This window comes from Haliotis rubra, unplaced genomic scaffold (assembly GCF_003918875.1).
Source record: "Haliotis rubra isolate DU_JTF1 unplaced genomic scaffold, ASM391887v1 Scf386, whole genome shotgun sequence".
In the NCBI taxonomy this organism is placed as follows: Eukaryota; Metazoa; Mollusca; class Gastropoda; order Lepetellida; family Haliotidae; genus Haliotis; species Haliotis rubra.
In genome coordinates, this window is record NW_025767064.1 from 233,248 (window position 1) to 251,442 (window position 18,195).

At 36.5% G+C, this 18,195-nt stretch overlaps 1 protein-coding gene across 6 annotated transcripts in view; it reads left to right on the plus strand.

The window, feature by feature from the left end:
• The window catches only part of LOC124286543 (four and a half LIM domains protein 2-like), a 170,537-nt gene that overhangs the window by 51,924 nt on the left and 100,418 nt on the right, over nucleotides 1–18,195 (plus strand). The window contains exon 1 of one of the 6 annotated variants that reach the window (XM_046722910.1): nucleotides 3,703–3,795. The exons of 4 other annotated variants lie outside the window; for them this stretch is intronic. In XM_046722910.1, the coding sequence (XP_046578866.1) occupies nucleotides 3,718–3,795 (78 nt within the window). In that variant the 5' untranslated portion in view covers nucleotides 3,703–3,717. Of the gene's footprint in view, nucleotides 1–3,702; nucleotides 3,796–11,560; nucleotides 11,697–18,195 lie in introns of those variants that run through there. One more of the 6 variants, XM_046722912.1, reaches the window with a different exon arrangement.

Here is an 18,195-nt window from a genome sequence, read left to right on the forward strand (position 1 = left end):
CAAATTGTATTCTCTACTGGATTAACGTTAATTCTTTAACTCAGGGTGGTCTGTTGTTTTACAGACTGTTTCTCTCAAAGGTGATGGAAGGATGTGAATTACAATTTTAAGTTGCGTCATATTTATCCATGGCATTTTATGGGTGAGTGAGTGAGTTTTGTTTTACGTCGCACTCAGCAATATCCCATCTATATGGCGGCAGTCTGTAAATAATCGAGTCTGGACTAAAAATCCAGTGATCAACATCATGAGCATAGATCTGCGCAATGGGGAAACAGATGACATGTGTCAACCAGGTGAATGAGCCTGACCACCTGATCCTGTTAGTTGCCTCTTATGACAAGCATGGGTTACTGAAGATCAATTCTAGTCCGGACCTTCACGGGTCCATGGCATATTATGATAACAGTGATGATGTTCATAGTGAAGCTGTTATTTGAATTAATGCCCAGTGGTCAGTGGAGCTGCAAGGGCTGTCCAGTTAATCCTGGTGGTGGGTGGGGGTAGCCTAGTGGTTAAGTGACGCCGAAGACCTGGGTTCGATTCCCCACATTGGTAAAATGTATGAAGCCCATTTCTGGTTTCCCGTGCCGTGATATTGCTGGAATATTGCTAAAACTAGTGTAAAACCATACTCACTCACTCACTTAATCCTGGTGGACCTTCCAGACCATTGGGATGCTTGTGCCCACTTTCTTGTTTTCGTCTTCATGTCTCAGAGGCCCAGATAAGCTGCATATCCGGGTAAAATATGCATAGATAATTTCCAATTACGCATTGAAAAATAATTGTTGGGTACCAATTACGCATTTAAAATGTTAGATACGCAAAAAGTTTAAAACAAATGCGTACGGAATATATTTATAAAAATCAATTGCGTAATGAAAAAGACATCGATTGCTATCAAGTTGTACTGTTAGTATAGGACTATTGTTATATTGTCAGTATAGGATGAGTGATTTTTTTATGAAATCATTTCCGTTATACTTAAGTTGGTTTTGATTAGGTATGGCATAAGGCAGGACATACCTGCTTAGTCAACTTTCTCAATAACATAATACTTGAGAGTAAAATGACTGAAATACGCACATATTTGAAAGCAGTGTGTAACGGAAAATGAACAGTAGAGGACGTAACATGTACGCGAGACGGTCCCCCGTTACGCGTACAAGTGACTACCTGAGAGAGGGTCACTCATAATGAAACATTCATAATACCCACTCCAAAAAATACAGTGGGTACAGTACCCACATGAGCTTAATCTTATCTGGAGCTCTGTGTCTGCATATATTTTTAGTTTTAGTGATAGCGTGTTTCATGAAAGGGAACAGATCCCATCTAGTGAGAGTCCATGCATCATGATGAATTGATCTTTGTATGGGCAACTGTGGATGTGATTTTCCTTTCGCATGTGAGTTATGATTGACCTTTACAAATGGAATAAGAACAACTTGAAAAATGATGGGCTTTGGAAAACAAACGTTTTTAGAATTGGGAAATTCCTGTGTGTATGAGATTTGATGTCCAGATTCTGAAGTGGTAAGATTGGATTTGTGCAATAAATTTGATGCTTCTGATTTGCTTATTTTGACTTCTTATTGTAATATGATATGGACAACGGTATAGCTATAGTTTGATGTGATGTGTGAATGATGTTCATGATTATTGGCCATGGATGGATATTTGAAAGAGCATATAGTTTAGGTAAGGCATTAAACTTAATGTTCTGTATGCTGATATAGTAACAGTAGGGTGTACACAGTTTGAAACAATAAAATCGAATCCACACTGGCTTTTATAGAACATATTACGGTTTGATTATCGTTCAAGGAATATATTGGTTTTATACCACGTGATTACTACCGAGGATGATGAGGCTTGAATGAGCCAGGATCAGAAGAAATTACCAGTCATGAAAGATTGAGGGGAAGTTTGTTACAAAAAATACATTTGTGATTCCTAAAAAAGATGTTACATGCCATTTTGCTGCTTTCATGATGATAAACTTCTGTGGAAATTCAGCATCATCAGTGAATACTGAAAAATTATGTATCCATATATGTCCTACTCAAGCACCCCATGCCTGTAGAGTGAGTGAGTGAATGAGTGTGGTTTTACACCACTTTTAGCAATATTCCAGCAATATCACAGCTAGGACTCCAGAAATGGGCTTTACACATTGTACCCCTATGGGGAATTGAACCCGGCTCGTTGACAAGATGAGTGAACACTTGAACCACTAGGCTACCTCCTGTAGGATGAGGATGAAGATCTGGTGAAGATCTGGTATTTACAATGTGTGTAATCACAGCAAGACAATTTCTGGTTTGTCTGGTCCAGGAAAGATGGAATATTGTTGAATGTAATGTTGTGAGGGAGTCACTCATTCTTTTGTCTTGCCACAGATAGCTCCAAGATTGCTGATGCAGCATTTAGCAATTATCACTTATTCACTGTTTCACTCATCCAGTATTTGGGAGGATTCTGCAAGTAAGCAGAAAGTGAGTACGGTTTTATGCCATTGTTAGCAGTATTCCAGCAAAATCATGGCAGGGGACACCAGAAATGAACTTCTCACAGTCTACCCACATCGGACCTCAAACCAAGAGCTTCGGCTAACTCTTTAACCACAAGGCTACCCCACCGCCTGCTTTCTGCAAACCATCCCTTACACTTGGGTAAGGTTTAGTTTATATTCAGCCCCAGGTCTACTGCACATGTTGGTCAATAGTCACATATTGAAATTACAAATATCCCAACACATATGAAAAATTAAAAAGTGTATGTTGTGGCTTTGTACAAATAACAGCAAAATTGATTTCTTTCCCAAACTACATGGGCATTTCATCTCAAGTCCTTTCATTCATGGATGATGAGTCTCAAGATACTGAGCATTCAAATGATGATGATGATGATTATGATGAACTCAAGAACCAGAATGTTCGAAAGATGATGATTTTATGTTGAAATTATGATGACTGGATCATGATGATCAGAAAGTATTGGGGGGAAATGCTGCTTTAATGCAGATTCACGCATTGCTGATACACTTAGCAAGATTACTGTCTATCCTGGCTCTTACAGTCCTATTGATCTGTGGGTAGACATTAAACTCACCCAACTAATGTTAACAATGAGTCAGAGAATCTCTTACTTTTGACACCAATAAAATGGCTGTCAAACTCTGTTCCATTTATGACAATAACTTTATCTCTCAAATATTTCAGATCCTAGATGAACTCTATTTTTACTTAGACTCCAATGCTGAAAAAGAGTTAAGTCCTTTAAATGTTACTGATGTTTTTCTAAGGTCAGAACACCTTTAAATGTTACAACTATGGAAATCCAGAGTTAGAGCTCCTTTAACTTTTACTGCAGCCTTTGGAACTGATTATTGGGGTTTGTGGATAACAGTCAGTGCTATGATGGCAGTCTATAGCTTTACGAAATCACACGACTTGAATAAATTTCTAGGGATGTGTGTTTGTAATGGATCAGAACGCTCGCTCGTTACCAATCAATCATCCATGATTCTCAAGATTTGCCGAGTTGGCTCGGAACCTACGCAGCCAGTTCCATTCCCCGGACCAGCTTGTGTTCAGGGCGGTTTGTTTTGGTTAATTTGTTCCATGTAAATGGGACTATCGGGTTAAAGTATGATATGTTTCCTGAAGGGAAGCATGTGAACGATTGGGAAAAGTCCACACAACATTAATCATGGATAGGAAAATAGGAAAACCGCAGCGAAAAAGTGTTACTTTTCGTGCTGATGATTTAGTTGGGAAATCTGATAAGGTAAGTGCTCATTTGATTGAAATGTTATGGATGTTTGGATGCATCAATTCATGGTAAAGATTTTTATCAGGGCAAGTATTGCATTGATAATGCTTTGAATGCTCATTTATTAAGTCATAGATATTTCCTCTGCTCTACATGTGAGGGCTGTCAGTTCAAATAAACTATGCTGAGTTACTGAATTAGAAGCCTTAGGTTAATGAAATAACCCTTCTTGGAAGGTCCTGTCTATATACACTCTAAGACCAGATTGGTGGCATTTATCTGCCTGTCTCTTGGATGGAATAAAAGATCCATGCAGGTAACTTAGCAATTACTTTAATAAAGTAGACTGCAATATGTGTTGGTGTTAATCTTGGATACATGATTGCTTCTATCTTCTGAAACTTCTTATTAGATTGCATATTCTGAAGAAAAGTGAGGTTTTAGTTTATCTGTCTAATAGATGTGTGTGGATATATCTTCTTTAATAATGATTGTTATTGCATATATATTCCTCTTTGTAAGGGGAGAAAGTGATTTGTTTTGCTGGACACAGCTAGTGTAAACTAATGCTGCAAGCTGGAGATGTTGTTTTAAGCTTTAAGAAAGAGTTGTAAATGGAATACATGTATGTATTTCCTCAGCGGAAAACTTAAAATGATCTATGAAATTAAATGGTACATCATAATAGTATAGGGAGGATATTGATCAAAAGAATTTTATAAAAGAATTTTTTGTCATGTGACTATAGAAAATCATCTTCCCCAAAAATTAAGTCGTTTTTTAAAGGGGCGATGGGGTAGCCTAGTGGTTAAAGCGTTCGCTCATCACATCAAAGACCCGAGTTCAATTCTCCACATGGGTCCAATGTGTGAAGCCCATTTCTGGTGTCCCCCGCCTTGATATTGCTGGTAAAACCATATACTAATACTCACTCACTTCTTATGATTAGAGTACAAATGAATGTATTTAAATATGTATTAATGTGTAATGATAAATTTGGCTTCTTGTTAATACTGTATAAGCGTATGTCATGACTTTGCCAGAAGTGTTAAGAATATAGAGGGTTTGTTTGATATGGGAAATATTACATTTGTGTTAAATGTGTTAAACAAAAGGCAATAGAGGCGCAAGCCTGTGCATATCAATGTTGCTGTAGTAAGGAAGACCTGTGTATAGCAGCATTTTGATCTAGCTGGCTTTGAATGAAATTATAGGAGGTGAATCTATGTTTTAGAGGGTGTGTTTAGTGTAAGATTATATAGATAACTGAAACTAGATATATCAAACTTTGTTACGTCCAATGTAACTGCATACTAATCCTACAGGCTGTGTTAAAGGGGCTGTGAGGTAGCCTAGTTGCTAAAGTGTACACCTAAGACACAGGTTTGATTCCCCTAATGGGTACAATGTGTGAAGCCCATTTCTGGTGTTTCTTCTCATCAACAGCATGAGCATCAATCTACACAATTGGGATACGATGACATGTGTCAACCAAGTCAGCGAGCCTGACCACCTGATCCTGTTAGTGCCTCTTGCGGAGCATGGGTTACTGAAGATCAGTTATATCCTGGATCTTCAGGGGTGTTGAACCAGACAAGTTCTGGAAAATGACAATATGGAGATAAATATGTCCCCAAATATTGATGATCTCTAACGTTTTTGCTTCAGTATACACTGTTTGTACTATGAGTCACTAGAAACCCACGAGTATGATACTGACAAGCATAGAAACATAGTAAGTGCTGACTCAGATCCACAATCACAGGTTCCACCTTGTGAAAAGGACAAAACTTTCCCAAGTACTAAAACAAAAGTTACAGAACACCCGATTCATTCATGTTTAATTGATCTGCTATTTCATGCAATTCATTCACATTACTGTTGTGAATCTGATTAACTATAAATATTAAGGCTGTAACGATTCACTCGCATATTCGCTGAATCGAACCGTAGCCCTTCATGAATTCAATTCGTTATTCGTGGTCACCAGAACCGAATATTAACGAATATTTACGATTTTTTAAGGGAGCATGTTTTACTTGAACCCTTATGTCCTTTCCAAAGTGAGATATGCAAGAATGGAACATGTACTAGCATTGCAGTAGTGCAAATCATGTTAGTTTGCCAAGACTGCACATGGTACTGTCGACTATAACTATTACATACCAAATTTGAGTGTCTTGAGATCACTGGTTATTGCAGTGACAAATCAAAACTGTCAACATGGGCATTCCATATTGTACATCAATCACTTAACTACAATATTGTATTCGTGACTAATTATTCGTATTCGTTACCCAAAATTCATGATATGTATCATATTCGCCACATAGTGTATTCGTTGCAGCCCTAATAAATATATGAAAGAATTGCACGTTCGTTAAATTCTTTTGAGTGTATATAGAAGTGATTTCTTCAGGTGCATAAGCAAAAAATGTGTAAAAGATGGAGTCCAGATATCCGTTCTTGTCCAAACTCCTATATCTGGACTCTGTCTTATATCTGGTTCAGCTCACTGTAAACCCAAACTATTGAAATCAGTTTCCTTCAGGTTTTCTCTGAAGCTGTTCATGCAGCCTTCTATTGATGGCATTCTAGCCACTCCAAATGTTTTTTTCTGAGAACAAACAACTAAAGTGCATGTTTATGGTTTCATGGAACCATTCTTCTAATGCTAACATTTTCTAATGTTACAATCAATCAATCTGCTTGAGAGTGTTGCAACACTCAACATTATTTCAAATCACACACGATAAATCACAAGGAACACGAACTAGAGCTAACATGAATTGAGTACCGGAAGCATTTGTTTCTGATGGTGTAATCACAACTACCTTAGATGAGAAATGGACAATATGTCACCATCGTGTCAGCTGTTCCCCTTCAGAGCAATCGTTTCTCAACATTATTACCAATCTTTCCTTGGCTCAGATTTGTAGGTTTCCACAAGGGAAATACTAAATCAAAGGACCTAGTGGATACGGGAAATTCCAATAGCTCATATTAAGAATATTCATTATTCTACCATGAATCTGGAAAGTTCTCAATTCTGATTGGTCAGTCAAGTAAAAAAACATCTCTGATTGGAGCAGCTGGTTTAATGGACATGTCTTTGCAGAAGCTAGTATTAATAAATTAGTACTTCTTTTTCAATTGTTCTTGGTTTACATTTATTGGTTATAAAATGAAAAGTCTTAAGTAGAGCATGTGTGCTAGAGCATGTTGTGGTTCAAATATGTGGACAAGGGTCTTTTGAGTCATAGACCTGATTGGCATGGATAGTAAACTGAGGACCAACCTGATGATTTGTTGTATAAATTTTCCCACCAAAATGCTAAAAGCCATGAGAGAGAAAAATAAAACATATTTATTTCAGATAAAATAAGTTTGATGCCTAAATGAATTGTCTAAATTAAACACCCAACTTTTGTGGTCAGTCAGATGTGATGTTTCTGAAAATGATTATTTCCCAATACAGTATTTCATGTTTGTTCAGATGGCTACAATAAATCGTGTGGATCTGTAAAAATTTAATGAAATTGATCTGCCCTTAAAAACACTGGAAGATATATCTTTAGAAAATGTAGATCTGATTATCAAAGCCCACACGGGTGCTATCACTAACAATGCCTTCAATTATTCTCAACAAATGCTCAGTGTCCCTGTTTCTTGATTTTCCTTATTTAGGCTTCTTTTTCTTGAAGATAAATTTTCAATTCTGACTGACACAAATGTTTAATTCCACGATAACAAATTCTATTAGCTAGCTCTAGGAAAGTCAGTCAGTGTTACTGAACAGCCTCTGCAACATCAGTTCTATTCCAGCAGTGTAAACTGGAAGAGAATAGTGTTTGGCCGTTTCCAGTCGAGTCCTGTTGATTCTTTCTTGTTAACATTTGTGACCAGGATCACATTGTCTGTCCATGCAGATGCCTCATTGGGGACAAGTAAGCTGGGAAGGTGAAAACAGGAATATTTTTAAGATTTTAAGAAAATTGAAGAATATTGCATACTATCTTTTTAAATACCATCAGATAATTGTCTTTCTGAGAATCGCTGCAATATCTGCAAGATTGCTTATGCAGCAGTAACTATGTTGCTAATCAGTTACTCACTCACTCACTCACTTTCTTTGTACAAAGAGTAATAACTTTCAAAGTGCCCTTTTCAGAGGAACGCTGAACACTTTTTACCTGCCTTTCAGAATATTCTTTAAACGTTATATTTATCCTTTCCCACTAATGATATTGTTTTGAAACTTCAGTCTGTGAACAAATACCATCATTAAAAAGCTTTGCCTACCAAGTATATGTATGTGAAATGCTAATGACTAAAACATTTTCAAAATGCAAAACACATTAGAATTAGTGTTCAGCATCACATGCTTGACACAAGAGGCAACATGCTTCAGGGCTCCAGATAATTTTTCAACATCAGGAGTACGTACTCCTTATTTTTTAAATATTGGAGTACTGGAAAAACTTTTAGAGTACTGAATTGAATCTTGTCTTTCGTTTCATATATGCACCACAACATTGCTACTCTCAGAGTCTTGTGTAAACAGGTAAAAAAACAATAAAACAATACTTGTTTCAGATAAATACGTCTGTAAATGATTCTAAGACCATACACCACTGCTGTGGTGCGTATCTGCTACTGTTTCTAAATTATTTCCTACCGTATCGTGCATATTTTTTATCCGTACATACACCGATACGGCCCTAATCTGGAGCCCTGACACTTGATGTAGTAGGCAAGCATATTTGAAATGGGATCAAACCCGTGAAGATCGGGTTGTCATAAAAAGGCCACTAACGGGATCGGGTGGTCAGGCTTTCTGACTTGGTTGACACATGTCATTGTATCCTAATTGTGTAGATCGCTGCTCATGCTGTTGATCACTGGATTGTCAGGTCCAGATTCGATTATTTACAGACATCCATCTTGTGGAAAAGACCCCCCATCTTTTATAAAAGATAAAACAGTCAGACAAACTTTAGATGGGCAGTTGTCAATTATGTCAGTCAATATATTTTTCATTGCCACATTTCAAGCTCAGGGTTATATAAAAATAAAACTGCAAATGTTTTAACATTTTGACAAAGCCTCTCTCCCTTCCTGCGTGTTTAGGTTGGGGTAGCATAGTGGTATTGGAGGAATATTGCTAGAATCTGCATAAAATACCATACCTCCCTCACTCACTCACTCACTCACTCACTCACTCACTCACTCACTCTTCTTTCATTTGTTATTAGTACTGATTATTAATGTATCGGTGAAATACCAGTTGATTAGACCAAGCCATCACATAATACAGAACTATATCAACATGAATTTTGAATCTCTTATTGCAATTTATGAATTTTTAGTAACAATTTCTGCAAACTTTGAGCCAAATACCTGCCTGTGAACAGAGCTACACACACCCTGGCAGGTTATGAATGACTAGACCATTTGGTATTCAAATCAAGCTCTGGATGAACAGTCAGACATGTTAATATCTGTAAATCTAACCTGGTAATATTTTAAGATACGTGAGTAATGTCAACGTTAATGTGTCTGCATACATTTCTTGGGCTCATTGGCTATCTGGACATACCAGCCTTGTTTTCAAAAAATAGAATCTCTTTAAACCAATTCTCCACACATTAGCTGCTCCTGAAGTAACAGGAAGTTAATTAATGTATTATCACCTCCACTGTTTCACAAAGCCTTCATATAGATGAAACGTGTTAATTCGTTAATTGATCGTTGGCCTTGTTACACAAGTGGAAACTCGGATAGATGTGCCAGGCATGTTCTCAACATAATTGATAACAGCAATCACGATTGATAACAGACTTGGAGATTATTAATAGATTTTTATGAGTCTGTGCTAAGATGTTCAGAGGCCCAAAAGATGAGCATTAATAACAGAATCAATACACGCAGAGTACGTTAATAAATGCTTGCTTCAAGTGCGAACATTTCTTCAAGTATCATGTACATGAATGTCCGCTTTGAAAAGCCTGAGACCACAATGGATGAACTTCTTACAGTCAAAATGAGAACAGGTCGCATGGAATCCTGTGTTAATTAACCACAATATAATGCTTTATCACGATTTGAAATGATAACGGTAAACATTCTTGACCAATGGTTCACTGAGAGAGAGGTAATATAATCGGTCCCGATCATTGTATAAACATTGATTGAATGCCCCGATTTCAATAGAGGGGCAAACGGTTACCAGTTAAGGTATGTGGACTTGATTTGGCCTGCTTAAAATTATTTGCGAACTTGGAAATAAGGCTGTGCATTTGTCAAGTTTCGAAAATGGACATGGAACATGAAATGTGTTCGGTAAATTTTTCAATTTGTAAGTTCGCATCGAAGTGTTGAGTTCGTGAATAGACTTCTAGTGTTTGTGAACGTGGAAATGTGGTGCGTATGTTTTTCAAATTTTTGAAATTAAGATTGGAGTGTGGTGTTCATGAATAGACTCAAGTTGTGGGCTGTCTCCTTGAACTTGGTGGTGTCACAACTTGTTGACATATCTGTCAATGAACAGTGAACTGACGGTAGGCATGTTTGCTCAAACAGGATGAGGTGGGCCCATGTGGCTGCAATTTCTTAACGCCAGAAGAAATTCTGTCCATTATAAGAAGACTTTCAAATACTCAGGATATGTCCAGTTCTGGAGGGAAAGTTTTTCATTGATTTCGAAAACCACTGGAATTTTCAACTTGACCGAGCATCATTTCATTTTCATGGATATGTTCACATGTCGGCCTTGATCCTTGATTACGTCTCCATGTAATGTTAACATAACTTCAAGTTAGAGAAATGACATTGATAAAAGACCTTCTGAAATTTGAAAGGATATCTCAGTAAAGAAATCTTTTGGAAGTTACTGAAAACAGTTATCATAATTAATGACAGTCGAATAGATTTACTATTCTGCTTTTTGGATGCAATAAGTTATACTCTTAATTAGTGGGCCATCACAGCATATATAATAAATACTAATTAGGTTTCAGATGAATCTATTTATGACTGTTTATGTGTTAGCTGAAGGTACTGATGTTTAAATATATCTCTCAGCGTGTATTGATAAACTGCTGTACTGTAACTGTGTTCATATATCCTGTTGTTTCTGGCTTTTATTGTGTTTTGTAGGAACAGTGAAGTAAATCATTCAATCTTTTGTGAAAATGTTCTTTGATTTTATAACGTTTGATAGAAAGAGTATGTTAATTCAAGTTCATTTGAGATGAGTATCTTTAATGAGATAAGAGACCAGTCACTTCTTGTCACGCCAAAAGGAAATGCCTTTCTTAAAAAATGTTAAAAACTTGAATGCAAAGACGGCATGAGGTCTCATTCGGGTCCGGTAATCCGCCAGTATTGATATCATGTCACATATGTTCAGCGGGAACATAAATTTCAAAGGCTCTACAGAATACTCCTTGGTCAGTGTGTGTAGTGCATTAGGGTTTGAGCAAGTTCATCCTTTTGTGTGCAAACATGTGAATTTTGATAAAAATGTCCTACGTTTCAAGTGATCTACATTGTTAATCACACAAACTTGTCAATATCTTGTGTGTGATTTTCTGGACGGTGAAAGTGTATTCAAATAATGACAGTCTATTAACATGTGGACTCGTGAAATTAAACGGATCTTGTTCCACCTGTGCTGGATTCAGTGACTGAGCATTAGTGGAGGACATAGGTCGACGTACACACCTAAATACCTGTGAACTCGTGTGTCGCTTGATGGAGTAGCCTCTTGTGGGAGTGAATGCTGTCGGGCTGTGACGCTGGCCAAGCTTGCTACTCCACCGGGAAGAGGGACGATAGTTTATTGAGACTGTTTCCCGCGTTAATGATGTGTTATGAGTCTTCCGATTCCACAGATCATCATTTCTTGTGAAGACGTAAGTAACGGCAAGTGATCATCATGACCGGTATATATGGGTCATTATGCTGCGTGTTACGGCTGTGTCAGCTGTTTTCATTGAGTCTTGTGTAGGCAATGATTCACACCTATTGATTAGCAGACAGTAGCTGGTCTCAGTAGACATGCTGGTATATATTTCACATACCGGTAGTTTATTGTAAGGGCTTAATTAAATTTAATTTCAAATTTCTTCAGAGTAGTTCAGAGTTTAATAGTGTCTTTTTACAATATTTAATGGCTGTCTGAATGTAAGTTGCTTTCTTAAAAGAATATTCTTTATTTAATAATTGAATTTACACAAAATACTGAGAAAAATGTGTTCCTTACATTCATGCTTTGCTCGATTGTGTGTAAAACAGGAGAAATACATATTGTCTGACCATGATAAAGCATCTCTCACATCAAACTTCAGTGTGTTTAAACAAGGTGAAGTAATTCTCACTCCAGATTCATATTTGTGATATAATTTTCTTTATTGACAGGTTTGACAGCTAATTATTACCCTTATAATACAACAGGCAACCAGGATGTTGTTTAAAACTTTCCATCATAAATTTTCACATGTCATATGAAAGTATTGATTCAGCCTTTGACCTAGCTGCTGAAAGAATATAGCGACATGATTATGTGACGGGGCTTAGCATGTATACAGGTGAAAATCCTGGGACTGCAGACTTGTATAATCACATCAGAGACCAAACGCTAGTCATTTCTCAAACATTTATATGGTCCATTAAGAGCGCTGAGCCAAGTTATGAAGTAGGCAAGTGCTTGAGATTCAGCTTTACATTACCTACAAGGTAAATATTAACACAGGTATCTGGTTGGGGAAATATCCATATGTAAATACCCCTGCATATGAACTATACATCCCTTGATAACCTGTAGCATACAGTTAAATGTTGCAATTGTTGTACACTTGAAGTAGGTCACTGTTTGAATAATGGAATAGTGCTCTCCTTCACTTTTACTACCCCCTCTGCCAATTTTGTGTACACAAGTGTATAGAATACACATTGCAAGTGTATTCAGGCCAGGTACTCTTACTTTCTTGGTACTTGCATCTGATGACCCAAATTGTTGAAATTTATTTTATTTTTTTATATTGTGTACATTTTAGGGGATAGTTGGGTGAGTAGTACTGTGGTCAAAGAGATCACCTGTTTGGCTGGGTTTTAACCCCAACTAATATGCATGCACGATGTATGAAACCATTCTTGGTGTCAATAATCCTAAAATCAGTATTAAATTATATAGATAAGCTCTCTCACTCTCAATATCATTTCTATAAAAATATTTTTAGAATAAAAAGTATATTGCATGAATGGTATTTCTGAATACTAAAAACTATTTTTCTGAAAGAATCCACAGCTATTTAAAGTTAGATAAGGTCCCAGTGTGCCATGCTTAATGTTAAAGCTTACAAAGAAAGGATGGCACAAAATGTTGCCTGGTTGATTGTGTGTTGGTGTTCCTTATGACATGGGGTGAGTGAGTGAGTGAGTTTGGTTTTACGCCGCTTTTAACAATATTCCAGCAATATCTGTGACGGCAGGGACACCAGAAATGGGCTTCACACATTGTACCCATGTGGGGAATCGAACCCAGATCTTCGCTGTGACGAGCAAAAGCTTTAACCACTTGGCTACCCCACCGCCCGGCTTATTGCATGGACTATAAGGGATACTGCCAGCCACTGGCTTGTCTTTCATTTAGACTTATTTCCTGCACCAAAGCAAGAGACAAATTTGGTAGTCAGTCTCATGACTTGGTTGATTGTGTGTGGTCTTCATAATCATGCGTATGATTACAATGTCTGGATTGTCTTATCCAAGCTACATTTTTAATTACAGCTGATAAGTCTGATATCTGAAATAATACTGAATGCAGAATTCATCTAACAAACAAATTACAATTTACCAGTAATGACAAATACTGAGGATTTCTTCTAATATGTGAGGAACAAATACAATAGTTTGAGATTTGAGTGCATTCCATGTACAGAAAGATAAAACAATAGTATTTCAAGGGTTCTCTCAGTTATCATTATGTAGGGGCGGTGGGGTGGCCTAGTGGTTAAAGTGTTCGCTCGTCACGCTGAAGACCCGGTTCGATTCCCTACATGGGTACAATGTGTGAAGCCCATTTCTGGTGATATTGCTGGAATATTGCTAAAAAGTGGCGTAAGACTAAACTCACTCACTCACTATCATTATGTAATTTTGAAGCAGGATCAATTGGTGCCCATTTCCAGTTTAAGCGTAGATATTGTAATTAATAGTGTGGCAAGAGACACTGTCTCTGTATTAGGGTAATCATCAGCTGCTCAATGTGGAGCATGTATTTGACCTGGTAGATAAAGTTGTGTTAAAGTGACTTGCATCAGACTTGTCGTGAGGGTTTATTGCTAAGGCGTTACTGAACCTTCAACAAACAACATGTTTATTATTTGTCAAGCAAGACCCTTACAGGTGACACCTGAACGTGTGTAGCGCCCACCAGGTTAGTTCCTTGTGTGGTGTGTGCACTTGAGTATCAGGAAATAGGGCTTCATATCCTCAGTGCTGTAATCTTAATCTTCTGCACTTAATGCTGAGCCAGCAGGTTGGATACATACTGTTGAGTAACCTGAAGGTGTCATTCCATGCCTTGATCCCCAGCGGAGCAGACATACCTAATGGTGTTGATGTTTATGCCACATTTGTTGAATAGGATTTAATAAGATGGTCAAATGAGCTGAATATTTCATCTTGTGATGTACTCTATCATTGATAGCCATGACTCAATAAAGTATCACTTAATCAAATGGTTGAAGCAATAACTAATTTATTGCACAAAGGGTCATTGGAATTAAGGTCTGAAAAATACAACCTGTAAACTAAATCACATCCAAGTGATACAAAGGATGGACTTTAATTACTGTTCATGAAAGACTCTTTTCTTTCTTTGTTTAACAGTTTGTAAAAGATTTCAAGTAAAGCTAATGAACATACAGGTATAGAAATACTTTTTTTTCTAAGTGTGCCTTAGGGCACCAGACAAATAATTTAGGTGTGCCTTTCAGAAATCAAGTATGCCCACATGTTTTTAGAATATATGACAATGATGATGATCATTTGAAATTTATTGTTAAATAAAGAAATGGGTTTATGAGCATTCAAATATGTATGGTATTACTGAGTTTGGAAAAAATAATTGTTTGGGGGATTAAATGACTAAATGTGAGTTATGTCTCTAAAAAATTAGGAGTGTCAAAAGGGCACCGAGAGCATTTTTCAGCCGTGTCATTTCAATATTTACTGTGCCATGGCACACTAATATATGGGGTATTTCGAACCCTGACATATTTCTTGTATCTGGAATTGACAATTTTGTAAAAAATGCTCCAGGGTCTGTTTGAAAAGGTGGTCTGAGCATTTTGATGATTGTAACTACCATATTTTGACATAGTTGTCACTATCCTAATATAAGATAAACAAATAATATTAATCAGCAGTTATTTGGGAAATTTTGTATATAAATGACATTTGATATACTAACAGGATAGGGTGGTCAGGCTTACTGACTTAGTTGACATATGTCATTGTATCATAATTGCGTAGATCGATGCCGATGCTGTTGATCAATGGATTGTCTCGTTCAGACTTGATTATTAACAGACCACCAAAATATTGCTGAAACCAACCAACCAACAATGCTTTAAGAGCGCTATTGGTTTGTACTAGTGGTGGTCCAATTAATTGAAATAATAGAAGATTGGTGCAGTGACTAAACGACCAAGCAATGGATCATGTTTTCTCATAATCGAACACAAACAATTCTGGAACACTTGTTTTCATCAACAATATATTTCACAAGGTTGGTTTTGTCTGTTACATTTCATAAGCACTACAAGCTCGTTCCAAGTCATGATTGAATTTATCTAAATACACCAAGAAATTTATGTTCCTAACATACTAGTCATCCTTTAAAGATGTGAAATTTTGCCAAAAAAGCCCCAAAATAACTTCTTCTTTTTTCCTTTTTTTTGTGTGCATTAATAAATTTCATAAATGACGTTAACCAAATTATTTTCGATGATTGATCATGGTTATGAACCAATCATCAATTATGTGATTTTAACCAATTCCCAACACTTGTTTGTAGACTAGTAAAGTTAGGTGGTAGTCTGATTATAATTCCTAACCACTATAAATGGACGTATGTATTTGTTATCCTCACTTAGTGTGATTAATAATCATTTGCAGTTAGGTTTGTGAAGCCATCAATATAAACATTGTCACAATGTGACATATTCATATAAGTAGTTGTGAAAAATTGCTGAATCTACAGTTTGCAAAATATCACATTGACGTAATCTGTAGCAAAATCACCAGCATGGTCATTCATCACTTGTAAACTTCCCCAGAATGAATAATGTCTGACACTGGAGATTCATGTGTCCGTTCTAGTTGTATTATAAGGATGTCCATGAAGTGCCAGTTTTGTGACCATAATCAGGTCAATCATCCTCATCCATAAATCATGATGATCAGTGCCTATGAAAAATCTAAAATGCTTCATGAATTGTATCTAGGTGGAGAATCAAACCCAGGTCCTTATCCGACGAGTGAACACTTTAACCACTAGGCTACCACACCACACCATTGGATCTTATGCACATATACTGAGCTCTGTATTTAACAAGGAATTACTTGTATCCTCTGATGTTTTAGATAAATGTATGCAGGTTTTTTAGAGCAATTCAATTTCCAAGACACTGAGCAATTTTCTCAGATTTGGTATTGAATAAAGTCTATACCAGATGTTTTGATTTGAAAAGAGGTTTTGGTCTTTAATGGCTTGTTCAAAATGTAAAACATTTCAAATTGGGCTTTAGACCTGTCATGTTGAATATCTACTCAATACATTACTCTAACCTGGTTTAATTTACACTTTGTGTAAAAGTGGAGTAGACTTTCATTTAATGATGGCAGGCCCGATTATTTTGATTACAATGATTTCACAGATAGTGGTGTAGCTGTTTGAGAAGGGGCTTTCAGCACCATCCCACAGACTGTTTATTATGCAGTTTAATTTGTCTGTTCTTTTCCAGTTTGCATTTGATCAGTTCTGTTTTTCTAACATGTAATTTTTTTGTAAAGAGGATCTGGCATTCTGTTTCAAGAGCCAGATACAATCAGGACAACTTTGATTGGTTTTATTCAAATAGTGACATATAGATTACCTAATTTCTGAGAATGACTGTGAAGCCACCTTTGGTGTTACTTTCCACTGAAATACAGCAGATCAGGATAGTCATTGTGACTGTGTAAATTGATTCATCTCATAGTGTGACTGTATTGATACAGTTGTGTGTGACTGTATTGATGCAGTTGAGTGTGACTATTGATACAGTTGAGTGTGACTGTATTGATACAGTTGAGTGTGACTGTATTGATACAGTTGAGTGTGACTGTATTGATACATACAATGTGACTGTCTATATTGACTCATACCATTGTGTGACTGTATTAATACATATATCATGTGACTGTATTAATACAGTTTAGCGTGACTGTCTATATGGATATATATATATATATATATATAATCGTATGACTATATTGATACATGGCTCTGTGGCTGCCTATATTGATTCTTATTATATAGGTAGTATTTTGCATGTACCACGATTGGTGAAAATTAGAGCTGTGTATTGTGGCCTAAGTGGCGAGACGATATATCCCGATACTAGTTTAATGAGTCGAGACGATATATCATGAAAGTATTGGCAAGGAACCTGCGAGACGATTATCATCACGATACAGTGATGGCGATACGATACTTATCCCGATACTTTACAATCCTAAAAACAGGACATATATGATAGATAAAATGACTGAATCTTTATTTGTTATTCAGACAGAACATTTGTTACATTTACACACACTTAAAATGCTGTTCATGTAATAAAGTTTCAGCATTTAATGCTTAAGAAAGTACAATCAAACATATATTCAGTATACCTTGCTCTAGGTTTCCCTTGGAAAGTTGTGTTTCTGCACCAATGCTTGCACAGGCAATTTATACAGTAATTTATATCAGAATCACTGTAAAAACTCATAAAGTATGCTTTCTAAATTTTATCTTCTCTTTCTAAAATTTTAAGACATCTTTCATAGTTGTTAATAAATGGTGTTATTTGTCAAACAACTAAAACATGTTTCAATTACTTAAAGACAAGTCTTTACAGTTCACAGAGATTGTTCACATGCTTTCACTGATACACTAACTCCTTTGTTCATGTAACAAAGCTGTCGAACACAAACAAATTCCTTTTAGGTTCAGTTTTTTTTTAAAATTCAGAAAAATTTCAAAGAGACTCCCTTCCTATTACTTATGCAATACTCCCTACAACTTTAAGTAATATTTAAGTAGTATCGGGATATATCGTCTCTTGTGGCGATACATCGATGTATCATGGACCCTCGCGA